Here is a 23,283-nt window from a genome sequence, read left to right as displayed (position 1 = left end):
CAGTGATCCATTATCAGCTGAAATGCCTCGTCCGACAACACCCATTCTCCTGGGTCTAGACTTTCCCTGCTGAGAAAGTCTGCTCTGATGTTGTCTTTCCTGCAATGTGAGAGGCCAAGATCATCTGTAATGTCTTTCTGCCCATTCCATAAGTTGGTCTATTTCCTGCAACACTTTCTGGTTCTTGATTCCACCCTGTCGACTGATGTAGGCCACTGTTGTTGCGTTGTCCAATATCACTTGGACCGCTTGACCCTGCAGTCTGTGGCTGAACTGCAAGCATGCCAAACAGACCACCCGAGCTTCCAGGCGATTGATGCTCCAGAGGGACTCTTTGGCATTACAACGTCCTTGGGCCATCAGCTCCTGGCAGTGAGCTCCCCAACCCTGAAGACTTGCATCTTTCATGAGTTTCAACGAGTTCAGGTAGGTCAAGGAAACACCCTTTCTCAGATGAGCCTCCTGCATCACTGGAGGCGAGAGCAGATTTCCATTGGCAAGTGGAGCCGAACCCAATAGTCCTGAGATTGCGGGTTCCAACGAAACAGCAGTGAGCACTGAAGAGGACGCATTTGCACCCTCACTCATGGCACCACTTCCAGAATTGCCGCCATCAAACCGAGCACTTGTAGATAGGACCACACTGTCGGGAATTTAGCGCTTACCAACTGATGCACCTGTGACATCAATTTCTGAATCCGAACTTCTGGCAGGAAAACTTTCTCCTGCCTCATGTCGAACCAGACACCGAGATATTCCAACAGCTGAAATGACTTAAGACTGCTCTTGACCAAGTTCCCCACCCAACCGAGCTCCTGCAACAAGGAGATCACCTTGCAGGTCACCAGGCAGCTCTCTTCCTGAGACTTGACTCAAATTAGTCAGTCATCCAAATACATGTGTACCAAGATCCCATCTCTTCTCAACACCACCGCTACTACCACCATAACCTTTTTTCAAGGTGTGGTCTCACCATGGAGTGATATAGAGGCATTATGACATTTTCCATTTTATTAACCATTCCCTTCCTAATAATTCCTAACATTGTTTGCTTTTTTGAATGCTGCAGCACACTGAGCCGACAATTTTAAAGTATTATCCACTATGATGCCTGGATGTGGATGTGGATGTGGATTTGGATGTGGATGTAAATGTGGATGTGGATGTGATTAATGCAGTTAGTGTAGCTGGGTTCAAAAAAGGTTTGGATAAGTTCTTGGAGAAGTCCATTAACGGCTATTAATCAAGTTTACTTAGGGAATAGCCACTGCTATTAATTGCATCAGTAGCTTGGGATCTTCTTAGTGTTTGCATAATTGCCAAGTTCTTGTGGTCTGGTTTGGCCTTTGTTGGAAAGAGGATGCTGGGCTTGATGGACCCTTGGTCTGACCCAGTATGGCAATTTCTTATGTTCTTAACCTTGGAAAATGTTCTAGGGGTGGTGGCTAGACCAAAAGGCAGAGCCTGAGACTGATAATGGCATCCCAACATCGCAAAATGCAGAAAATGCTGGTGCTCCAAATGGATGGGAATATGAAGGTAGGCCTTGGGCAGATCCAGGGAGGTCAGAAATTCCCCTGTCTGCACAGCCATTATCACTAAGCGTAAGTTTACATAGATACATAGATACATAGAAATGACAGCAGAAAAAGACCAAACGGCCCATCTAGTCTGCCCAGCAAGCTCCCACACTTATTTTCCCATACTTATCTGTTTCACTGATCACAAGTTCAGGGCCCTTGTAGGTAATTGTTTGATTTGAATTTCCTGCCATCCCCTGCCGATGATGCAGAGAGTAATGTTGAAGTTGCATCAAAGGTGAATCGTAAGGCTTAATGGTTAAGGGTAGTAACCGCCGCATCAAGCAAGTTACCCCGATGTTTGTTTACCCTGACAGCACAGATAAATGCCTTGTTGGATGTTGTCTGAATGTAAATCCTCTTTTCCACATTTCCCTCTTCCGTTGAAGCAGAGAGCAACCCTGTATATGCATTCAAAGTGAAATATCAGGCTTAATTGGTTTAGGGTAGTAACCGCCACAATTAGCAAGCTACCCCCACGCTTATTTGTTTACCCAGACTGTGTAGTTCAGTCATTGTTGGTTGTTGTCTGAATGCAAATCTTCTTTTCTACATTTCTCCTTGCCATTGAAGCGGAGAGCAATGTTGGAGTTGCATTAACCGTGTGAAGGCTTATTGAGTAAGGGAAGTAATCACCAGGTAGTAGCCACCATTCCAGCAAGCCACTTCCATGGCTCTACTCTTCATTCCCATCTTCTAGCCTTTATGGATCCACAGTGTTTATCCCATGCCCCTTTGAAATCCTTCATAGTTTTAGTCTTCACCACTTCCTCCAGAAGGGCATTTCAGGCATCCACTACCCTCTCCGTAAAGAAATACTTCCTGACATTGGTTCTGAGTCTTCCTCCCTGGAGTTTCAAATCGTGACCCCTAATTCTGCTGATTTTTTTTTCCAGTGGAAAAGGTTTGTTGTTGACCATGAATCATTAAAACCTTTCAAGTATCTGAAAGTCCGTCTCATATCACCCCTGCTCCTCCTCTCCTCCAGGGTATAGATATTTAGGTTCTTCAGTCTCTCCTCATAAGTCATTTTATGAAGACCATCCACCATTTTGGTAGACCATCCACCTTTTCCATGTGAAAATGAGTCACCTTCAAATGACGGTTGACACTTTTTTAGATCCAGGATGAGACGAAAAGAGCCCTCCTTCTTAGGCACAACAAAATAAATGGAATATCACCCCATAATTCTCTTGAGACATAGGCACTGGAACCACAGCCTTCAGCAGGAAGAGCCTTTGAAGCGTAGATTCCACTGTCTGCTTATTCTGCAGGGAGTGGCAAGGAGGCACCATGATTATGTCCTGAGGAATACTGCGAAACTCCAGCGCATATCCTTCTCATATCACCTCCAACACCCACTGATCAGATGTGATCTTCACTCACCTCTGATAAAAGAGAAAGAGGCATCCCCTATCTCTTGTTCTTGAAGGTGGGTCAGCAAACCTTCATTGGGAAACTCGGGAGGATCCACCATCCAAGCCACTCCTCTCTTGGGCTGTCTGGGACGAAAGGACTGAGATCTACTAAAAGGCTGAGTCCTCTGAAAGTTCAGCCCTCTGTAGGGATGAAAATGCTTGGATCCCCAGAGACAACCACTCATACCAGAAGAGCGTTGCAACTGCTTCTTATCTTCTAGCAACCGAGGGACCTGAGATTCACCCCACTTACTGGCCAATTTCTCCAACTTGCTCCCAAACAAGAGCAAGGCTCTAAAAGGCATTTTCATAAGGTTAGCTTTGGAGGCTGCATTTGCTGACCAATTTTGCAACCATAGTTAACTTCTGGCTGCCACCACCAAAGCCATTCCTCTGGCCAAGGTACGGACCAAACCACAGCCCAGATCTACTAAAAAGGCAGAATTCACTCCAGAATTATCAACTTCCTGAGAGAGAAGAAGACAAGATTGTACCACTAGGGTGCCACAGGAATCTATCCGTAAAGTTGCAGCCACTGCTTTAAAGGCTTGCTTAAGGATAGCCTCAATTCTCCTATCATGCACATCATTCAAGGTTGCTCCTCCCTCCACAGGGATAGTCATCCGCTTAGAGATGGCACAGACCATCACATCCACTTTGGGAAAATGCAAATGCTCTCTCACTGCTAGATCCAGGCAATACAGGCCTTCCAATGTCCGACCCCCTTTGACATTTGGCTCTGAGGCTCCCCATTCAAGATCAATCAATTCCTGAATGGCATCCATAACAGAGAAGAAACAAGAGGCTTTACTCAAGGAAACCAAAATAGAATTCTTCTTTGGCTCTGACATGGAATCTGCACCAGGAACACCCAGCATCTTTAATGTCTGGGAAATCAGGACCTGCAGTTCATCTCTATGAAAAAACCGCAACATGGTTCAGTACGTTTCCAGTCCCAGAGGAATTTCCCCATCTTCCAGGGAATTAGGATCTGATGCATCATCAGTGCCATCTGGGTTCCATTCGGGAATACCCACAGTGAACTGAGGCATGCTCCGGCACTTAAATATAGGACTAGAAGAGGAAGGGGCCACCGGCTGAGGGTCCAGCCTGACAGGATTGGGCGAAGCTGAGGACTGTACCTGAAGAAAGGATTGCAAACCCTGAAAAAACTCCACCCAAGAAGAAGCAGCCAGATCCAGGCCAAACCTATAAGGAACTGGAGCAGGGCTCCCTGAACTGCCATCTCCTGCAGAGGAACCATTCAAGGGAGTTCCAAGATCCGGTGTACCTCCAGGCAGATCCTTAACCAGACCATCATCAGCTTGGGAGGATCCAGGCTTAGTGAAATCAGAGGAAAACAACTCTCCCTGAGCCACTAAACAGTAGGGATGTGCATTCGTTTTGCGACGAAATAGAAAATAAAGACGATATTTCCTATTTCATCATGTTCGGGGAAAGTGACAACATTTTGTGTGGTTTTCTTATCGTTTTCGAGGGGGGAGAAAGGGCACATAAAAAAAAAACCCCAAACCCATCCCATCCCTTCAAATGTAATTAATTGCAACCCCCCCCCAAGACTTGCCCAACCCCACCCCCCAAGACTTATCAAAAGTCCCTGGTGGTCCAGCAGGATCCCGGGGGCGATCTCCCCCTCTTGGGCCGTCGGCTGCCACTAATCAAAATAGCGCTGATGGCCCTTTGTCCTTACCATGTGACAGGGCCTATCGGTGCCATTGGTTGGCCCCTGTCACATGGTATGAGCAGTGGATGGCCCGCGCCATTTTTTAAGATGGCGCCAGCCGTCCATTGCTCCTACCATGTGACAGAGGCCGGCCAATGGCACCAAGAGCCCCTGTCACACGGTAAGGGCAAAGGGCCATTGGCACCATTTTGATTACTGGCAGCTGACAGCCCAAGTGCAGGAAAGTGCTCCCTGGACCCGGGGTTGCAATTAATTAAATTTGAAGGCTTGGGGTGGGTTTGGGGTTTCTATTTACAACCCCCCGCTGTAACTAATTAAATTGTAAGGGTTGGGGCGGGTTTCGGGTATCATTTCGGGGGGCACCTGAAATAAAATTGACCCGAACCGCAGTAAAACGAAATTTCCCGCGGCGGGCCGATAACGAAGGCAGAACCGAATGTTTCGACCGAATCACATCTCTACTAAACAACGCATACACATGTTAGAGGACACGTCAGGCTGAGATGCCTGAATATAATAGGCAACACAGAGAGAAAAGCGCTTAGATTTCTTGCTCACTGGTGCCATCAGTGCATAGCCAATGGAGAATGTTCATCCAGCCAGCTCGCACTGAAAAATTGCAAGCGTCCAAAATTTACACACACTAAATTTAGGGCCAGCAGTAGTAAGTGCCACAAACAGAAACACATGCACAAACTGTGCACCGAAACCTGGGCACACCACCAAACTTAAAAACTTGTGTGCACAAAAGTCGTGCACAAAACTAGGCACACTGCGCACACCGAAGTTCCACTAGAGGACAGTAAAGCACGCACAGAAGCGAGCAAAAATGCCATCACAGCCTACAATGCGGCGAGCAAGAAAAAATCCTTACCACAGGGCCTAGCTCACCTGGGCCGCTAAACCTGCCAGGCTGCCTAGTTCCCCTAACCCCAACAGAGACCGGAGGAAGTCCTGCAAACCCCTCTACAATGTCTTTGCATTCACTAAAATTCTTTATTTTTTTATTATTTTTTTTTTAAACTTACCCAAGCTCAGCCCATTCCGGCTGGGTACAGAGACGGTTTCTGGCTGCGAGGGGAGAGGGCATTTGCCGTCACCACTGTGCTCGGCCTGCTGCACCTGCTGCCTTTAAGCTGTGCAATCAGCTAAGTCCATGCCTGGAAACCCAGCTCCCAGACCAAGGCACACATCTGAGAGACCACGGAATTCACCTCAGGAATTCTCAACTGGGGGAGGGACCATCTGATATCACCGCAGGAGAGCAGGGCTTTTCTTTTTCTAATTTGAAATTCTCCTTCCCAAATCTGAAGCAATCCCCATAGGGAAATGCACATCTACCATCTTCTGGAAACAGAGAATACTGGCAGGCTGGGGTCACTGCAGGAGTATACATACTGTGATGTCAGCTAGCTCCATCTCCATCTGCTGGAAGGGGAGCATAATCCACTGGTCCTGAGCCAATCTGTCTACACGCTATGAAAAGTATGTTTCATTAATAGCTGGGCGCATATAAAATTTAGGCAAGGGAAGTGGGCTTACAATGTGGTTAGATGGTCTAAGCCTCTAAGGGAATGCTTGCAGTGCTTTTTTGCACAAGATTTTGCTTCCAGTCCTCATTTGAACGTATTATACTAAATTAAAAAGTGTTTAACTTATATTCATTGTTTTTCTTTATTCTGTATTTGCACTCTTTCTCTCTTTTGTCTCAGTCCTTCCTTTTCCTCTGTGTAAGGTTGGACTACTCAACTGGGAGACAGGAAACTTTTTCCCGGTTGCAGTAATCAGAGATGGTATTTATCCTGTCCAAGGTGGGCGAAAAAAAGGAGGAGGAAGAGCGAATGTAACTGGGGAGACTAGTTCTGCCACTGATTACAGAAGTCACTTTTCATCCTTACCCTCCTCATAAGAACATAAGAACATAAGATATGCCGTATGGGGTCAGACCAAAGGTCCATCAAGCCCAGTATCCTGTTTCCAACAATGCCCAATCCAAGTCATAACTACTTGGCAAGTACCCAAACATTAAATAGATCCCATGCTACTAAGGCCTTTGTAGCTGCACCTTTCAGTTTTATTCTAACTATTTTTCTCATTTCCTCAGTTTCTATTTTGAAAGTTTAGTGCTAGAGCTATGGATTTACTTATTTTCCCCTTCAAATCTGATCATGTTATGCTCACTATTGCCAAGTAGCCCTACCCACTCTCTCACCAAATCCTGTGCTCCATTAAGAATTAGAACTAAAAAGGTTCACTCTCTCATCGGTTCCTGAACCAACTGCTCCATAAACCTGTCATTTATTCCATCCAGGAACATTATCGCTCTAGCATGTCCTATATTACATTTACCCAGTCAATACTGGGGTAATTGAAATCTCCCATTATTATGGCACTACCAATTTGGTTAGATTCCCTAATTTCTCTTAGCATTTCACTGTCTGCTTCATCATTTTGGTCAGGTGGACGGTAGTATACTCCTATTGCTATACTCTTCCCCAACACACAAGGGATTTCTACCCATAAAGATTCTATTGCGCATTTAGTCTCATGCAGAACCTATGCCCCCCCCCCCCCCCCCGATCCATGGCATTAGCAGCAAACTCCTGGTCTCTTCTCAGTCCTCTTCCTACCCCCACCCCCTGACAGTGAGACCAGCAGCAGCAGCAATAGAGGAACACCGTAAGTGTTCTCCCAGTCCCTGTGGCTTATCCTGCTCTGCTCACTTCAAGTGTAGAAAAGAAGCAATCTGTCAATCACTCTCACTGCCACAGCCTAGCCAAGAAAGAGAACAGTAAAGATAAGGGGAACATAAAGGAAATAGAAAGGAGGGAGGAAGAGCAGAGGAAAGGAGTGGAGCTTGAAAGGGTAAATGGAGATAAGAAGAGGGAAAAGGACACAGAGGGACAGGAACCTGAACCTAGTGCTTTTAGGCTATTGTATGAGAACATGACTGTATCACTTTTACCTCTACCTCCCCATCCACCGCCATGACCAGCAGTTAAATGTGGCCGTTGAAAAGTGAGATGGCAGGAGTAGGTTTCCCAGGTTGGTCTGAGAAAGCACTCTCCAACCCCGTGTCCCTTTTTTTCCACGTTCACTTACTTTGAGTATCAGTTCCCCTCTCTGCATCCCCTTTCTCATGTATCTTTTTCTCTAGGTCTCTTTGATTCTTTCAAGCACTGCTGTTCTGTGCAGCTTCTGTCCATGCTGCACTGCTCTGTGTGCAACTTTCTCTTTCAGGCCTGCATGATCATAAACTCGCACAACTTGGCATCAAGGGCAGTTGCCCTTCTTGTCCACCCTGTGACAGCCCTGACAAGCAGGTGTCACCTCGCTTTGGCCAGGGGTCACCTTCACAGCCCCGGAGAGCACTGGATTTGCTCAACCGGGGTGAGGGCGAACAGTCTCTGGGTCTCTCGGAATGGGGGCAGTCTCTCCTGCAAGGCCAAACTGATCAGAGGATTACCTTCAAGAATAAAAGCACACTCCACGCAGTAATTGGTGCTCAAATTAACAGAAAAGTTTACCTGGAAAAATAACCAGTTCAGCAGAAAACAAAATTCAAAGTTCACAGCGAAAACAGGTAGAAACAGCAGGAAACCAGTTCAGCTACAAAATTTTACAGTCCAAAGCTCCTTCACTTAGTCTCCACACTTCAGATTTTGTACACTGTAAATCACTCCCAACGTCAGCCCTCTGCTCTTTTGTCCCAGGCCTTCAGTGGTCCTAGTAATCAGTTGCAGAGTTTCTTGTGAAAGATACCAAACTACTCACAAGCTTTGCAGAAATGGTCCAAGACAACTTCTTCCCCTGGCTTCAGGCGGCTGAAGTTTCCCAGTCCCTACACTTACACAACCCTTACACAAGATTTACAGGGTGCAAAATGAAATAATCATCATCCCAAAAAAAGAAAGTGAGAGAGAATGTATCTTTGTAGAGTGCAAGAGACAGTTTTAATTTATATGTTAGTGAATTATTAGAAAGGCATTCTTTTTGTTCATTGTTCTCTCCCTCCTGTAACAGGCACAGAAGAAGAGCGGCTGGCCCTTGACACTGCACTGATGTATGGCGTTAAAAAGGAGGTGGGGCAGGACACGTCATCGGCAGCTAATGTCATCATGGACTTTCAAGTGGAAAATGCCATACTCGGCAGCGACTTCAAAGCCACTGTAACATTCAGAAACAGCGGCCTTAGCCGTTATACTATCACGGCTCACCTCACAGGACATGTTGTGTTTTACACGGGGGTTACAAAGACCGAATTCAAGAACAAGTCGCTCGAAGTGGTGCTGGAACCTAACAGCTGTAAGATGTGAAAAAATAGAAACATAGAAATGTGATGGCAGAAAAAGATCATATGGCCTATCTAGTCTGCCCATCCATACTAATTGCTCATATCTACAATCCCTACCACTCCCTCAGCGATCCCCTGTGCTTTCTTGAATTCAGATACTGTTCTTATCTCTACCACCTCCACTGGGATATTGTTCCATGCATCCATCTCCCTTTTGGTAAAAAAAAAAAAAAAAAAAATGTCCTTAGATCAGGGCTACCCAAACCTCTCCTGGGGACCCTACAGACAGTCGGGTTTTCAAGATAAGCACAATGAATATGCATGAGATAAGTGTGCAAATGCTGAGTCTCCACGATATGCAAATTTAGTTCATGCATATTCATTGTGGATATCCTGAAACTCTGACTGGCTGTGGGGTCCCCAGGACAGATTTGGGAAGACCTGCCTCAGATTTCTCCTGAATCCACCTCCTTTCATCTTCATCCATGACTTCTCATTCCAGAGCTTCCTTTCAATTGAAAGAGGTCCACTTCCTGTGCATTGATACCTTGGAGATATTTAAACATCTCTAGCATATCTCCCCTATCCCACCTTTCCTCTAGGGCGGCATATATGTTTAGATCTTTAAGTTTGTCCTCATATGCTTTACAATGAACTCCAATGACCATTGTAGAACTACCCTCTGGACTGTCTCTATTCGATTTATATTCTTGTGAAGGTGCAGTGTAGAGAACTGTTCACAGTATTCCAAATGAGGTCTCACCAGTGACATATGCATGTTTCCAAGCTGTATCCCCGCCATTCGCTTGATTCCCATTCCCTGCCACTATCAGACTTACCCAGTGAATGATGCACATACTTGATACAAGCCAATCTGTAAGGCAGTAGAACCTATAAAAATAATTTGAATATGAGTAATAATTAATATCAAACTTAATTTTAAAATGTCACAGTTCAAGTGTTTACTGACCTATACCTATGGTTTCTGATTTTAGGTGTTTTAAAATTATTAATTTAGGGGTTTATTTTCCAGCTAATTAGGAATTCTTTGGGGAATACCAAGATTGGTGTTTTCATGGCACAGATACTATTGTTAGGTACATTTGTGCAGCTGAGCAGTCATTAGTGTGGAAAAGGCATAAAAACAAAATGGAGGACCTAGGGTAGGCAAAGGAGAGGTAAGAGAATACCAGGGGAAGGGGTGTTTTGCCAGTGTTAATTTAATAGTCTGGTGGTCAGATTTAGTTTTTTTCTTAGCCTTTCAATGCTCTTTTGCACCCAATATCCAGTACTGACTTGAGGGGAAAGTGACAGTGTTATAACATGGTCTAGAGATGAGAGTCTTTCTTGAATCTCACCTTTCATTGTGTGAACATGAGCAAATTGCCCAAATCTCCTAATCCTTAAACTCTTCTTTTCCACTTCCACACATTGTGTTGCTACTGCCAGCTCAAGTCAACTCTCTCATACTGATCCAGACCTGGGGCCCGATTCACCAAGGTTTTTCTCCCATTCTAAGTCTGTGGTGGGGAGCAGGCTTTAGTGATTCAGGCCCATGGTTTTCTTATACTCCCTCTCTGCGGCCTTCTGGGTTCTCATAGCTATTTTTTTTTCAATGGGGAGAAATTCTAAGGGGGTGGCAGTTTGTGGATTAAGAAAAACAAATGAATTGGCTCAGTCTGTCAGGGCTAGCTGGGCTGGGGGGGCGATGGGTTGTTCCGTTAGGTACAGACTCGCATCCTTATTTCGTCTCTGAGATAACCATATTGCTTTTCTATTCCTCTATATTTCTAAACCTTAACATTGCTTTTTTTTTTTTTCTTACATTCAACATGTCTTCTATCAGTTTTCCCTCCATAACTGCACAGATTTTGGTCAGCATATCTTTAATATGTAGTAACATAGTAAACGACTGCAGAAAAAAGGGCAAATTTGCCTATCTACTCTGCCCAGATCTCTGTAGAGATCTTTCTGCCAAATCTTTTAGCTATTCTATACAATTGGCATTGGCAAAACATGCAGCTCACGATTTTCATTTTTAACAGACTTATAAGATATTCACTATTTTCAGATATAGAAGCAACATAATGCCAAATCAAAACACTTTGAGTTGTTTTTTTTTATAGCTGCCTTTTCTGCTCCAAAGCACTTCTTCTGCTATACTACACTTAGCAACTAGCCATCTCTCTACAGTATTTTTATCAATATTATATTATTAATATTATTAATATTATTATTATTATTATTATTATTAATAATAATAATAATAAATTGTACCTACATTTTATATTATATTTTCAAAGCCTCCCTTGATAGATTCTTATTCCTTTTCTTCAAGAAAAACAAGAGAAACCTATGTTTCTATCTGCTGCCGGTACCATGCTTTGTCTTGCAATTGAGGGCACTCTTTCCTGCTTCCGACATTGGTTGTGATTTATTAAGCCGATCTAGAAAGCAGCCGCCGTGGCGATTTTATTAATGTGCATCAACGGTCGATTTTAATGCAACTTGCATTACAATGCATGTGGCCTTTTTATCGAAGGGTGTTAATAGCACGCATTATCGCAGTAGCGCACTTCAGTAAACCAGCCCCTTTGTTCATAATGAGCAGACTCTTTCAGGGTGAGCATTCTGTTTAAGTAGCATGGTGGTTTCTCTGTAAGGACTATCCTGTCTGCCACTTCCTGGGTCCCAGGTCATTTCTCAGGCATGCAAACAAAACGCATCAGGCTGAAAAATAGTTCACAATAAAGCAGTTTATTCCAATTGTATCCCTTGTTTTGGGTGGCTACTATAATCCGCAGGCACCATAAAAATATTTGTAGTTTTCTGGGGGCTGGATCTCGCCACATTAGCTCTTGCACAAGTCTCTTTCGCCAGGACCTGAGTCCTAGGTTGTTAGGGGTGGGAGGGTAGGAATTCTCCTTCGAGACCTGGAGTATCAGGGGTGCCTGTAGTTCTTTTCCCTGGGAGAGGTATAACTCTTTTTTCTGCTGTGACTGATGTTAGTTCTAATGACACACGGAGGCTCTCGAGTGTCCAAAAACAACACTTTACTGAAGGTGAATCAGATGAAGTAATGGCACAGTTCAAAACAGTTCTTAACCCCATAGCAGGTCTTTTCCCGTCCATAATACTTCCTCCCTCTGTGCTAGGGTCTCTCATTACCAAGACAGGGAAAGCACTCAACCTCCAGGGTATGGACAAATGAGGTTCCCCAAGTCTACAGGGGATCCTTGTTTGGTCAGGCAAAATCTCTCCAAGTTGGCAAAAATGGTAAAAACAGTTTATGCAGTTCCTCTCTCCCCCAGGGTTGAAGACTCCAAGTGGGGGTTCTCAATAGGTCTCAGTTTGGTATTACTCACAGTTCTATAATGTCTCTCTCGCTCTTTCAAATCCCATGAGGGATGGGATCCCCTCTGCAACACACCGCTCTTGATGTTCCTTTCTCCAAGGAAGGAAGAGGGCAGCAAAATTCTTCCTCCCTGCTCTTCTAACCAGAAAGTCCTTTTCCGTAAAGAGAAAAATAAACAAGAGAAGGTTTCAGCTTCAGGTCACCATAATTCCTCTGTCTTCATGGGAGGTTACAGAGGGGTAGGTCTTCCCTACCCAGTACCCTCCAGGGAGACGTTTCCCAGTGATCTCTCCCCAAGCAACATCCAGAGTTGTCACAGGCTTCTTACAAATAAAATTGGAAAAATCCTAAAAGCAACCAGGGTAACAACCCAGCAAACAAAGTGTGGACTGCAGAAGCAGCTTCCTTGACCTTATTCCGAACTGCAGGCAAGTGGTACCTGAGTCCAGGGGTAGGCAAAACTCTCAATGCCTCCACTAATGTAAAAACCAGAATTACATTGCCCTCCAGCTTTCGGGAGAGAGTGGCCTTTATTACCTAACCAGAGGGATGGGCACCCCAGCTCCCTCAGTGGGAGGGGCTGTAATGGATGGCCCCTCCCCACAATGTCCATCCTGTCTGTATTCTCCAGGAGTAGCTGATTTTGCATTGGTCCCAAAGATTCAATCTTGAAAAGCAACTGTTTGAGATGGAAGTAGCTAAATACATTGTGATAAAGTGCAATATTTTTTGTTGAGTCAAAGGTTCATGTGCTCCGCAGCTCAGTGAATGAGATTATTGGGTTGAAAAAAAAGGCCAGAGTTAGATATCAATTTAAACTTCAAAAGTATAATTTTTGTTTGGTTTTTTTTTGTTTTCCATCAGATAAGACAATAGAGGTGCCAATCAGAGCAAGGGACTATATGAGCCAGTTGGTGGAGCAGGCCTCCTTGCACTTCTTTGTCACAGCTCGTATCAATGAAACTAAAAAGATCATAGCCCATCAGAAGTGTGTGGTACTCCAGGTCCCTCAACTGCACATCAAGGTGAGTTTCAACCACACAAACCAAGGAGCATAACCATGACTATTCTGATGCTGTGTCAGGATATATTTACAGGGACACCATCATATTCCTTCTAGTCGGAACATCTTCCCCCAATATATACAGAAAAAGAGAGAGAAAGAGATCTAAATCTCCATATATCAATTATTGGTAATGGTATGATCACTGATGAAAGTTGTAACTAGATTTTCCTCCAATGTTGCACAATTCTAGAGTGGCACATTTGTCTACCAGCAGGATGGGATGTTACAGTTCTTCCCCTAACATTTATTTTATCCTATGTGCTAAGCCTTTATGACTTTTGGGAGGATGTGTGCTTGCTAAAGCTAATCAGACAGTTCTACTCCAAGTACTAAATATAAACAAAACATGACACGCTTATGTTTCATCATTTTCCAGGGGTAAAACTGCAAGGATTTTTAGCAAACAAAATGCCAGTACCAAGCCAGGGCCAACAATTCTAACAAGCAGTACCAAACTGGGGACAAAAATTATTTTTAAATGTTTTCCTAAAATAAAAAACATAAAAAATCTGATGGTTTCTATTTTCAAATGGCACCTCACATAGATGCAGGTTGGGAGAAGCTCTCCTGAGAAGAAACACACATTTATACTATTTGTGAAGCCATTCGATCTATTACCATGCGCTGTTACTGCTGTGTCACCCTGCGCCACTGGTTAAAGCCTCTACAAAAATAAGTAGGAAAATGAAAGCTGACACTATTAACACAGCTTTATGTCAACAAGCAGAGATGTAATAATTTCCCCAGAGTCAGCATAATCAATCAGAATTCAGGATATCCTGTAGCAAGTCCAGTTTATCGTTAGTGCTCCAGTCATTCAAGTTGCTCAACCTCTTGGCTTTTCTTTAGATTTGCCAGAGTAATGTTTCCATACCTCTCCTCAGGGATCTCTAGCCGGTCGAATTGTCAGGATATCTGCAACAATATGCATGAGATATAATTGTATAAAGTAGCGGTAGTGCATGCATATATAGTTCAAACATATTAATTGTGAATAACTTGAAAACCCAACTGGCTAAGGACCCCAGATGAAAAGTCTGAGAACTGCCGCTCTAGGAATATGATAGGGTAAAATAGGTTGAATTTTAATAACTTCTGCTTATAGTTTCCACCCTCTTTTTCGGCAAATTCAACTCTTCAGCAAAACTACTGGATGAGAAATTGTAAATTACTAACAGAGATTAGACTGGTTAATAAAATGGGCAATACAATAACAATGGGAGACTTCAATTACCCAAGAATTGAACTGGGTAAATGTCACATCAGGACATGCAAGGGAAGTACATTTTCTAGATGCCATCAATGACTGTTTCATACAGCAGTGGATCATAGAACCAACCAGAGGAGGAATCACAATAGATCTAGTTCTCAGTAGAATGCAATATCTGGTGCAAGAAATAGAGGTGGTGGATCCACTTGGAAAAAGTGATCATAATGTCATTAAATTTTACATAATCACTGGAGAATGAATACTAAGGAAAACTACTGCAGTATCATTTAACTATAAAAAGAGATACTATGATGAAATGAGGACATTTGTTAGAAAAAGACTAAAAGGAGCAATTCACAAGGTTAAAACTTGAAGGAGGCATGGATATTGTTTAAAATCACCATACTTGAGGCCCAGATAAAATGTATTCTATGCATTAAAAAAAATAGAAGGAAAACCAAACAGCTACCACTGCAGTTTAACAGTGAAGAGAAATAGGCGATTAAAGCCAAAATGTTTTTTTTCCAAAATATGGAAGGAAGAAAACAGGGATGAGCATAAGCCCTGGCTAGTTAGATGTAAGAAAGTAATTAAACAGGCTAAGAAGGAATGTGAAAAGAAACCACATAGAGGTAAAAACAAGTAATGAAAACCTTTTCCAGTACATTTGAGACAACAAGCCTGTGTGTGAGTCAGTTGGGCCACTAAATGACTGAGGTGCAAAATGGGTGGTCCCAGAGGACACAGAAATAGCAGAAAATATAAATAAATTCCTTGCATCTTCTTTGCTGAGGAGGATGTCAGGGTCTTACTACTCATGCCAGACACAGTTTTATGTGATGACTCTGAGAGACTAAATGAAATCACCATGAAACTGACAAATTAAAGAATAGAAATTCAAATCACTGGGACCAGATGGTACTCAAACATGAAATTTCATACCTGTTTCTGAGTTTTTTTAATTTGCAACCTATTATTTAAAACAGCCCAAGTACCTGAGGATTGGAGCGTCACAAATGTGATGCCAATTTTTTAAAAGGACTGCAGATTTGATCCAAGAAACTATAGACTGGTGAGGCTGATTTGGGTGCCAAGTAAATTGGTAGAAGTTATTCTTAAAAGTAAAATTGCTGACCACATAGATAAACATGGTTGAACAGGGGAGAGTCAACATGGATTTTGCAAAGGGAAGTCTTGCTTTACCAATTTACTAGATTTTTTTGAAGGTGTAAATAAAAATGCAGATAAAGGTGTGCTGGATGATATCGAATTTTGGGATTTTTAGAAGACATTTGACAAAATCCCCCATGAGAGATTCCTCAGGAAATTGGGAGGTCATGGGATTGGAGACGGTGGACTATTAATAAGTGGTAAATGGATAAACAACAGGAAACAGAGGGTAGAACTCAATGGTCAGTTTTCCAAATGATGAAATGTCATTAGTGGAGTTAAAAACATAACATAAGAAATTGCCATAGGGATCAGACCAGGGTCCATCAAGCCCAGCATCCTGTTTCTAACAGTGGCCAATCCAGGCCACAAAAACCTGGCAAGTACCCAAACACTAAGAAGATCCCATGCTACTGATGCTAGTAATAGCAGATAACATTCCGTAAGTCAACTTGATTAATTGCAGTTAATGGATGTCTCCTCCAAGAACTTATCCAAACCTTTTTAAAACCATCTACAATAACTGCACTAACCACATCCTCTGGCAACAAATTCCAGAGCTTAATTGTGCGTTGAGTGAAAAAGAATTTTCTCCAAATAGTTTTAAATGTGCTACTTGCTAACTTCATGGAGTGCCCCCTAGTCCTTCTATTATCCGAAAGAGAAAATAACCGATTCACATTTACCTGTTCTAGACTCTCTTGATTTTAAAGACCTCTATCACATCCCCCCTTAGCCGTCTTTTCTCCAAGCTGAAAAGTCCTAATCTCTTTAGTCTTTCCTCATAGGGGAGCTGTTCCATCCCCTTTATCATTTTGGTTGCCCTTCTCTGTACTTTCTCCATCGTAATTATATCTTTTTTGAGATGCAGCGACCAGAATTGTACACAGTATTCAAGGTGTGGTCTCACCATGAAGCGATACAGAGGCATTATGACATTTTTCCTTTTATTCACCATTCCCTTTCTAATAATTCCCAACATTGTCTGCTTTCAGGAGGGGCAGGCAACTACTGAAGGTGCCAGACCCAAGGGGGCACTAACGCACCTCATCGGGGGCTGTGCGCCTGTGCTGCATGCTACCATTGTAGTGCAGCAATCACTCCTTAGCTTCTATGTGGCTGTTTGCTCAGCTGGCCAGTCATGTCATCCAAGGATGTTCTGCACTCTCCCCCCATGGCCAGCCATGCTCTCTACACTGCCTGGGGCACTGGGAAGCCCAGTAACAGGCCTGAGTGGAGCAGGGAGATTATAGGTGGTGGTGGGGGGGGGGGGGGGGGAGAGGGAAGACTGGATTCAGGGCAGAGAAAGGGCCAGAAAGGGGGTAAAAGCATGGGCAGAGAGGGGAAGGGAGGTCACTTCAGAACATTATAAGTATTTGTTTAACACCAGGTAACTTCCAAGTTCCTAAGGGACAATGTGTGGTTCCACAGTGAGACCTGTAGGAGGAAAGCACAGCAACTTCCTAGACAGCTGCAGCTGTTGGCTGGACTGAGTGTGAGATCCTGTGACCCATTCCCTCCCTCAATACCCCCCTGTATCTCAACCATCCCATGCTCCCTATCATGTGTCTATCTCCCCTTTCATCTCTGTCTCCTCTGTGTTTCTTTCTTCTCCCCAGCCTGTACCTCTGTCTGTCTATCTCTCCACCTTCTCCACTGTACCTGTATCTCTCTTGATAGGGCTCACTGCAGAACCTCTCCCGAGTCCTGGTCCAGCATGCTATGAGGGAGAGGCTGGGATAAAGAGGGCCATTGCTCAGATATCTAAAGAGATACTGGGAACTGAGGGCTGTGCTGTGCCTCTTCACCCTATGCCATCCAATCACAGCACATAGTGAGAGAGAGGAGGTGGGACCCAGAGAATTGTTGCTGTGGAGATCTGCAGAGCCATTGGGAGCTGAGGGCTGTGGTGTGCCCCTCCTCCTTTCCCCATGCCATCCAATCACAGCATCAGATGGGGCAGGGATACAGAATAGCTCTCTTCTGATAAGATCCGACCCTGCCTTTCTTGCACTCTAAGTAAGAGGCTGTGGGAGAGAGGAGGCACGTCCTGCAGAACTGGACTTTTAGTGTCCAATCATTACTTTTTACCGGCAATGCACACAATGCCTGAAAACATGGCTGTCTGGACCAAAACCGGGCAGTTGGCAACCCTACTCTCACCTTCCATCCTTGCTGGAGCCCAGCAATGAAGGAAGATGTCTATTGCATTCCCCTCCACCCGGTGTTATATTAGGAGTCCCGCCTGGATGGAAGAGGAGGAGCTCCACCATGTCTGCCACCTGAGTGGAAGATTTCCAATTCATCCTGCCCAGACTGTCTGTCTGTCTAAGCCTGGGTGGAGAAAGAGTTTGCTGCATCTCACCTGGGCTGTCAAAGTGTTTAAGGCCCAGGTAGAGGAAAACTTTGCCGCATCCTACCAGGCTCCCTACAGTGTGTGTGTGTGTGTGTGGGGGGGGGGGGGGTGAGTGAACGCAGCCAGGCCTACAACACACCACCCGGTGCTTCACGATATATTAGCATGTCACAACAAACTGATTGAGAACCGCTGGTCTAGTGGTAGAAACCAGTGGCGTAGCCACGGGTGGGCCTGGGTGGGCAGGTGCCCACCCAACTTAGACCCAGGCCCACCCAACTGGCATCGGAACTGCAAGGCTGTCGCGGGATCCCATCCCCGCGACAGCGAACAAGAGAACCCAGGCCTCGCGCGCCATCACCGCACACATGGGGAAGCGCTGCTGCGGCCGTATGGCCGACCGATCTTCCTGTTGGGGGGAGCAGAAGCGCCGCGCACAGTTTCCACTTCCTCCCCCAAAGCAGGAAGATCAGCTGGCCTCTCCTGCTGCCACCGGCCTCCTGCTATCTTCGGGCCATACGGCCCGCCGAACTTCCTGTTTGGGGGTGGGGGTGGGGGAGCAGAAGCGCAGCGCACAGCTTCCGCTTCCTCCCACCAGCCTCCTGCTTTCTTCGGGCGTCGGGCCGTACAGCCGCCGATCTTCCTGCTTGGGGGGGGGGGGGAGCGGACGTTGTGCGCTGCGTTTCCGCTCCCTCCCCAACAGGAAGTTTGGCGGGCCGTACGGCCAGACGCCCGAAGAAAGCAGGAGGCCGGTGGCAGCAGGAGAGGCAGCTGATCTTCCTGCTTTGGGGGGAGGAAGCGGAAGCTGTACACGTGCTTGAATGTGTTTGTGTGGATGAAAACTGGAGCCTGGGTGTGTATGTGGGTGAGAATGGAAGCTTGAATATGTGGGTGAATGGGAGCTCGAATGTGTGTATGTGTGGTTGAGAATGGGAGCCTGGGTTTGTGTGTGGGTGAGAATGGGAGCTTGAATGTGTGTATGTGTGGGTGAGAATGGAAGCTTGAATATGTGGGTGAATGGGAGCTTGAATGTGTGTATGTGTGGGTGAGAATGGGAGCCTGGGTTTGTGGGTGGGTGAGAATGGGAGCTTGAATGTGTGTATGTGTGGGTGAGAATGGGAGTCTGGGTTTGTGTATGAGTGAGAATGGGAGCTTGAATATGTGTATATATGGGTGAGAATGGGAGCCTGGGTTTGTGGGTGGGTGAGAATGGGAGTCTGGGTTTGTGTGGGTGGGTGAGAATGGAAGCTTGAATATGTGGGTAAGAATGGGTGCTTGAATGTGTATATGTATGGATGAGAATGGGAGCTTGAATATGTGTATGTGTGGGTGAGACTGGGAGCATGGGTTTGTGGGTGAGAATGGGAGTCTGGGTTTATGTGTTTGGGTGAGAATGGGTGCCTGGATGTTCGTCTGTGTGTGCATATAAGCCTGGGGAGGGGTGAGAAAGTGAGAGCTTGTATGTTTGTCTGCAGAGAATGTGAGCTTGTGTGTGTGTGGGGGGGGGGGGCATGTGAGAGCTTGAGTGTGTGAGGGGGAGTCTGTGAGAGAAAGCATGTATATGTGTGTGTGTGTGTGGAAGGGAAGAAGACAGTAATAGAAGAAAGATACTGAAAAGGAATTAGGAAATGAGCTACAAGGGAAAAAATGGGAAAAGAGACCAGGACCAACTGATTAGAAAAATACAAAGATCAGACAACAAAGGTAAAAAAATATATATATTTTGAGAATTTAGCAATTTAAATATAAGCAACACAACCGCTCTCTCAAAATTTATGGACAGGTAGTAGCCGTGTATAAAATCGTAATAATAAGAAGGCTAAAGTACCACAAATCACTGTGAATTATGTTTGTATCATTAAGTAAACCTCATACTTAGGCGTAGATGTGAATGCTGTGCTGCATAATTTGGCATTATTTATCAGTAAAAAAACAACTAATAGACCTGCATGCCTACAGCCCACCCATGTTAACCTTGTGCCCACCCAAAAAATCAATTCTGGCTACGCCACTGGTAGAAACTGCAGGAATTTTGCTCAGACCTCTAATCTGACACCATAGCCTTAATTTTCAGCTTCTCCTAAATTCCTGAGTAGTTTAAAAGGGCAGAAAACAGTTTTGTGGATTAACACATTTCCAAATGATATAAACAAAATAGGTAGGAAATTGCCCATTATTTTAGTGGTGAATGCCCTCTCCATCTTTCCCTTTCCATGACTTCTCTTTTTCGTAAAGGAAAGGTTGATTACACTGAATTTTCAATTCTTGTTTCAAAATAGTCTGGAAGTTTCTCATTCTGTAGAACGTTCATTCCTACAGTTGAAAGATGAACACTAGAATTGAGTCGCTTCTTCCTTATGACTTGGAACCAAATAGTTATCCTGTTCCCCTCTCACCATCTGTTAACCATGCATGGACAGAGTTTAAAGTTTGGTCAGTCTGACTGTGTCTCTTTAGCTTCCTGTTTAGCTTTCTTTTTAAACGTTTCAGGGCCCAATGTACTAAGCATTTTTCCCATAGACATAAAATGAGAAAAACCCTTTCGTAGTACATCTTGCCCCTCTAGGAAGAATTAGGAAAGGAATGGAGAATAAAACGGAGAATATCATAATGCCTCTGTGTTGCTCCATTGTGTGACTTCTTCTGAATATTGTGTGCAGTTCTGGTCACCACATCTCAAAAAAGATATATCAGAATTAGAAAAGATACAAAAAAGGGCGATCAAAATAATAAAGGAGATGGAATAATTCCCCTACGAGAAAAGGCTAAAGATGATAGGGCTCTTCAGCCTGGAGAAGAAATGGCTGAGGGGAGATATGATAGAAGTCTATAAAATAATGAGCGGAATAGAACGAGTAAACATTAATCAGTTGTTTACTCTTTCAAAAAGTACAATGTACCAGAGGACACACAATGAAGTTAATAGGTGATACATTTAAAACATATAACAGAAAATATTTTTTACTCAATGTTTAATTAAGCTCTGGAATTCGTTGCCAGAGGATGTGGTCAAAGTGTGGCTGTGTTTAAAAAAGGTTTGGACAAGTTCTTGGAGGAAAAGACTATAAACCATTATTAAGTTAGAGTTGTGGAAATCCACTGCTTATTCTTGGGATAAGCAGATTGGAATCTATCTGTCCCTTGGGATCCCTCCAGGTACTTGTGGATTGGCCACTGTTGGGCTTGCTGGACCCTTGGTCTGACCCAGTATGACAAGTTTTATGTTCTTAGTTGCACCTTGCTGCGGGAATCAGGTAATGCCTGATCAGAGCTTGAGAATAGCTGAGTTATCCATTTAGTCAATAAGTCCTGACAGGCTGAGGTGTTTTGTTTTATTTTTTGTTTTAATTGGGTCACTGTAGCATTCCTTTGGTGCTTTGTGAAGATATTGTGTAAAACTAGGCAACCGCAGCTTTGCCTACCCTTCTGATGTTTGAAGGGCCCAGTAAAATATGCCCTGGAGCATTTTACCTCTGCACAATAATAATCATAACAATAAAAGTCAGAAATGTGAATAACGTGGTTGATGTCAGACCCATGCTGTATGTGGAGATTCGAAAACAGATGGATCACATTGTTCCTCAGCCTCTAATGTTGCTTTCTCAGAGTATGGCTGCCCAAAGGTGTGTTAGAAATTAACTTGTGACAGAATGTTTTTCTAGCCCCTGAAGAACAATCCAGAAGAGTATTCTATTTAATTAGCTTCGTTCTTATAATGAGACAAGAACGTAATTCTGCCTCTAATGCTATTTTCTTTTAACTATGAATGTTTAATACTACTCCAATGAGAAATAATTGTCTCTGCTTTACTCACAGAGACATATTTATACAAATTAATTATATAAGCATCCGCAAGGTCTGCATGCCTAACTTTCTCTGTCACCTGTTAGTGAGATACTATGCTTGGTTCCTTCTTCTTCAGGTTCATGGAGAGAGACGGGTTGGAAAAGAGATGACCGTATTAGTGGAATTCACCAACCCTCTTAATAAAACCCTGGAAAATGTGACCTTGCGTGTTGGTGGGCCTGGTGTACTGAAGACAGCAACAAAACTAATCAGGTAGGAAAATCTATAAGGGATATTGATATTGCATATTCTCATATATCCACCCACCCCCTTAAAAATATATATATTCTTACCTTTAATCCTGCCCTTTTCACCCTCAACTACTCAGTTGTCCAGGTGACTCTGAGGACCCTTGTCATATAAGGAATAGAAGGGTGCCTGCAAGACCACAGTAGTGGTTGGTTGGTTGGTTGGTTGGCTTGCCAGCCAACCACCCATCGACTGACCAACTGACCCAGGCTGAGTCCACCACCTCCCAAAAAATGAGAGGTTTGAATCCGGATCCTTGTTCTAGAAGCCCCGTTCTTGCCCCCACCCCATGTTTCTTTATCTGCATAATGGCAGAGCACAGGGGTGGCCAAGTCCAGTCCTTGAGAACCACAAAAAGGCCAGGTTTTCAGGATATCCACAATTAACATGTACTAAACTTTCAAAAGGGAAACTTTGATAAAATGAGAAAAATAGTTAAAAAAAAAACCTGAAAGGTGCAGCTTCAAAGGTTAAGAGTGTGCAACAGGCGTGGACACTGTTAAAAAAAACACCATCTTAGAAGGGCAGTCCAGGTATATTCCACGCACTAAGAAAGGTGAAAGGAAATGATTGCTGGCATGGCTAAAAAGTGAGGTGAAAGAGGTTATTTTAGCCAAAAGATCTTCATTCAAAATTGGAAGACAGATCCATTAGAAGAAAATAAGATAAAGCATAAGCAGTGGCAAGTTAAAAGTAAGATTTTGATAAGACAGGCTAAGAGAGGATTTGAAAAGAAGTTGGTGAAAGAGGCAAAACACATGCTAAAAGCTTTTTTAAATATAGCCAAAGCTGAAAGCCTGCGAGGGAATTGGTTGGAGCGTTAGAAGATCGAGGAGTTAAACAGGCACTTAGGGAAGATAAGGCCATCGCAGAAAGACTAAACAAATTCTTTGCTTCAGTGTTTACTGAAGAGGATGTTGGTGTTGCGCTGGAGGTGGACCCTTGGCCTGGTGCAGGATTGGTACAGCCCTCTGGTCGGACCCGGAGTGCACCTGCCACCAGGAGGCAGAGCACAGGACGAGACAGAAGCTAGC

The 23,283-nt window shown here is 44.1% G+C and overlaps 1 protein-coding gene across 2 annotated transcripts in view; it reads left to right on the top strand.

The window, feature by feature from the left end:
* F13A1 (coagulation factor XIII A chain) overlaps nucleotides 1-23,283 on the top strand; it is a 274,594-nt gene that overhangs the window by 227,502 nt on the left and 23,809 nt on the right. For both annotated transcript variants that reach the window (XM_029590598.1, XM_029590599.1), the window contains exons 12-14: nucleotides 8,727-9,008; nucleotides 13,217-13,377; nucleotides 22,077-22,213. In XM_029590598.1, coding sequence (XP_029446458.1) covers nucleotides 8,727-9,008; nucleotides 13,217-13,377; nucleotides 22,077-22,213 — 580 coding nt within the window. The remainder of the gene's footprint in view (nucleotides 1-8,726; nucleotides 9,009-13,216; nucleotides 13,378-22,076; nucleotides 22,214-23,283) is intronic.

The sequence above is a fragment of the Rhinatrema bivittatum genome, chromosome 2, assembly GCF_901001135.1.
Source record: "Rhinatrema bivittatum chromosome 2, aRhiBiv1.1, whole genome shotgun sequence".
Taxonomy (NCBI): Eukaryota; Metazoa; Chordata; class Amphibia; order Gymnophiona; family Rhinatrematidae; genus Rhinatrema; species Rhinatrema bivittatum.
The sequence above is the reverse complement of the archived record's forward strand: the minus strand, read 5'-3'. Positions and strand labels throughout refer to the sequence as shown.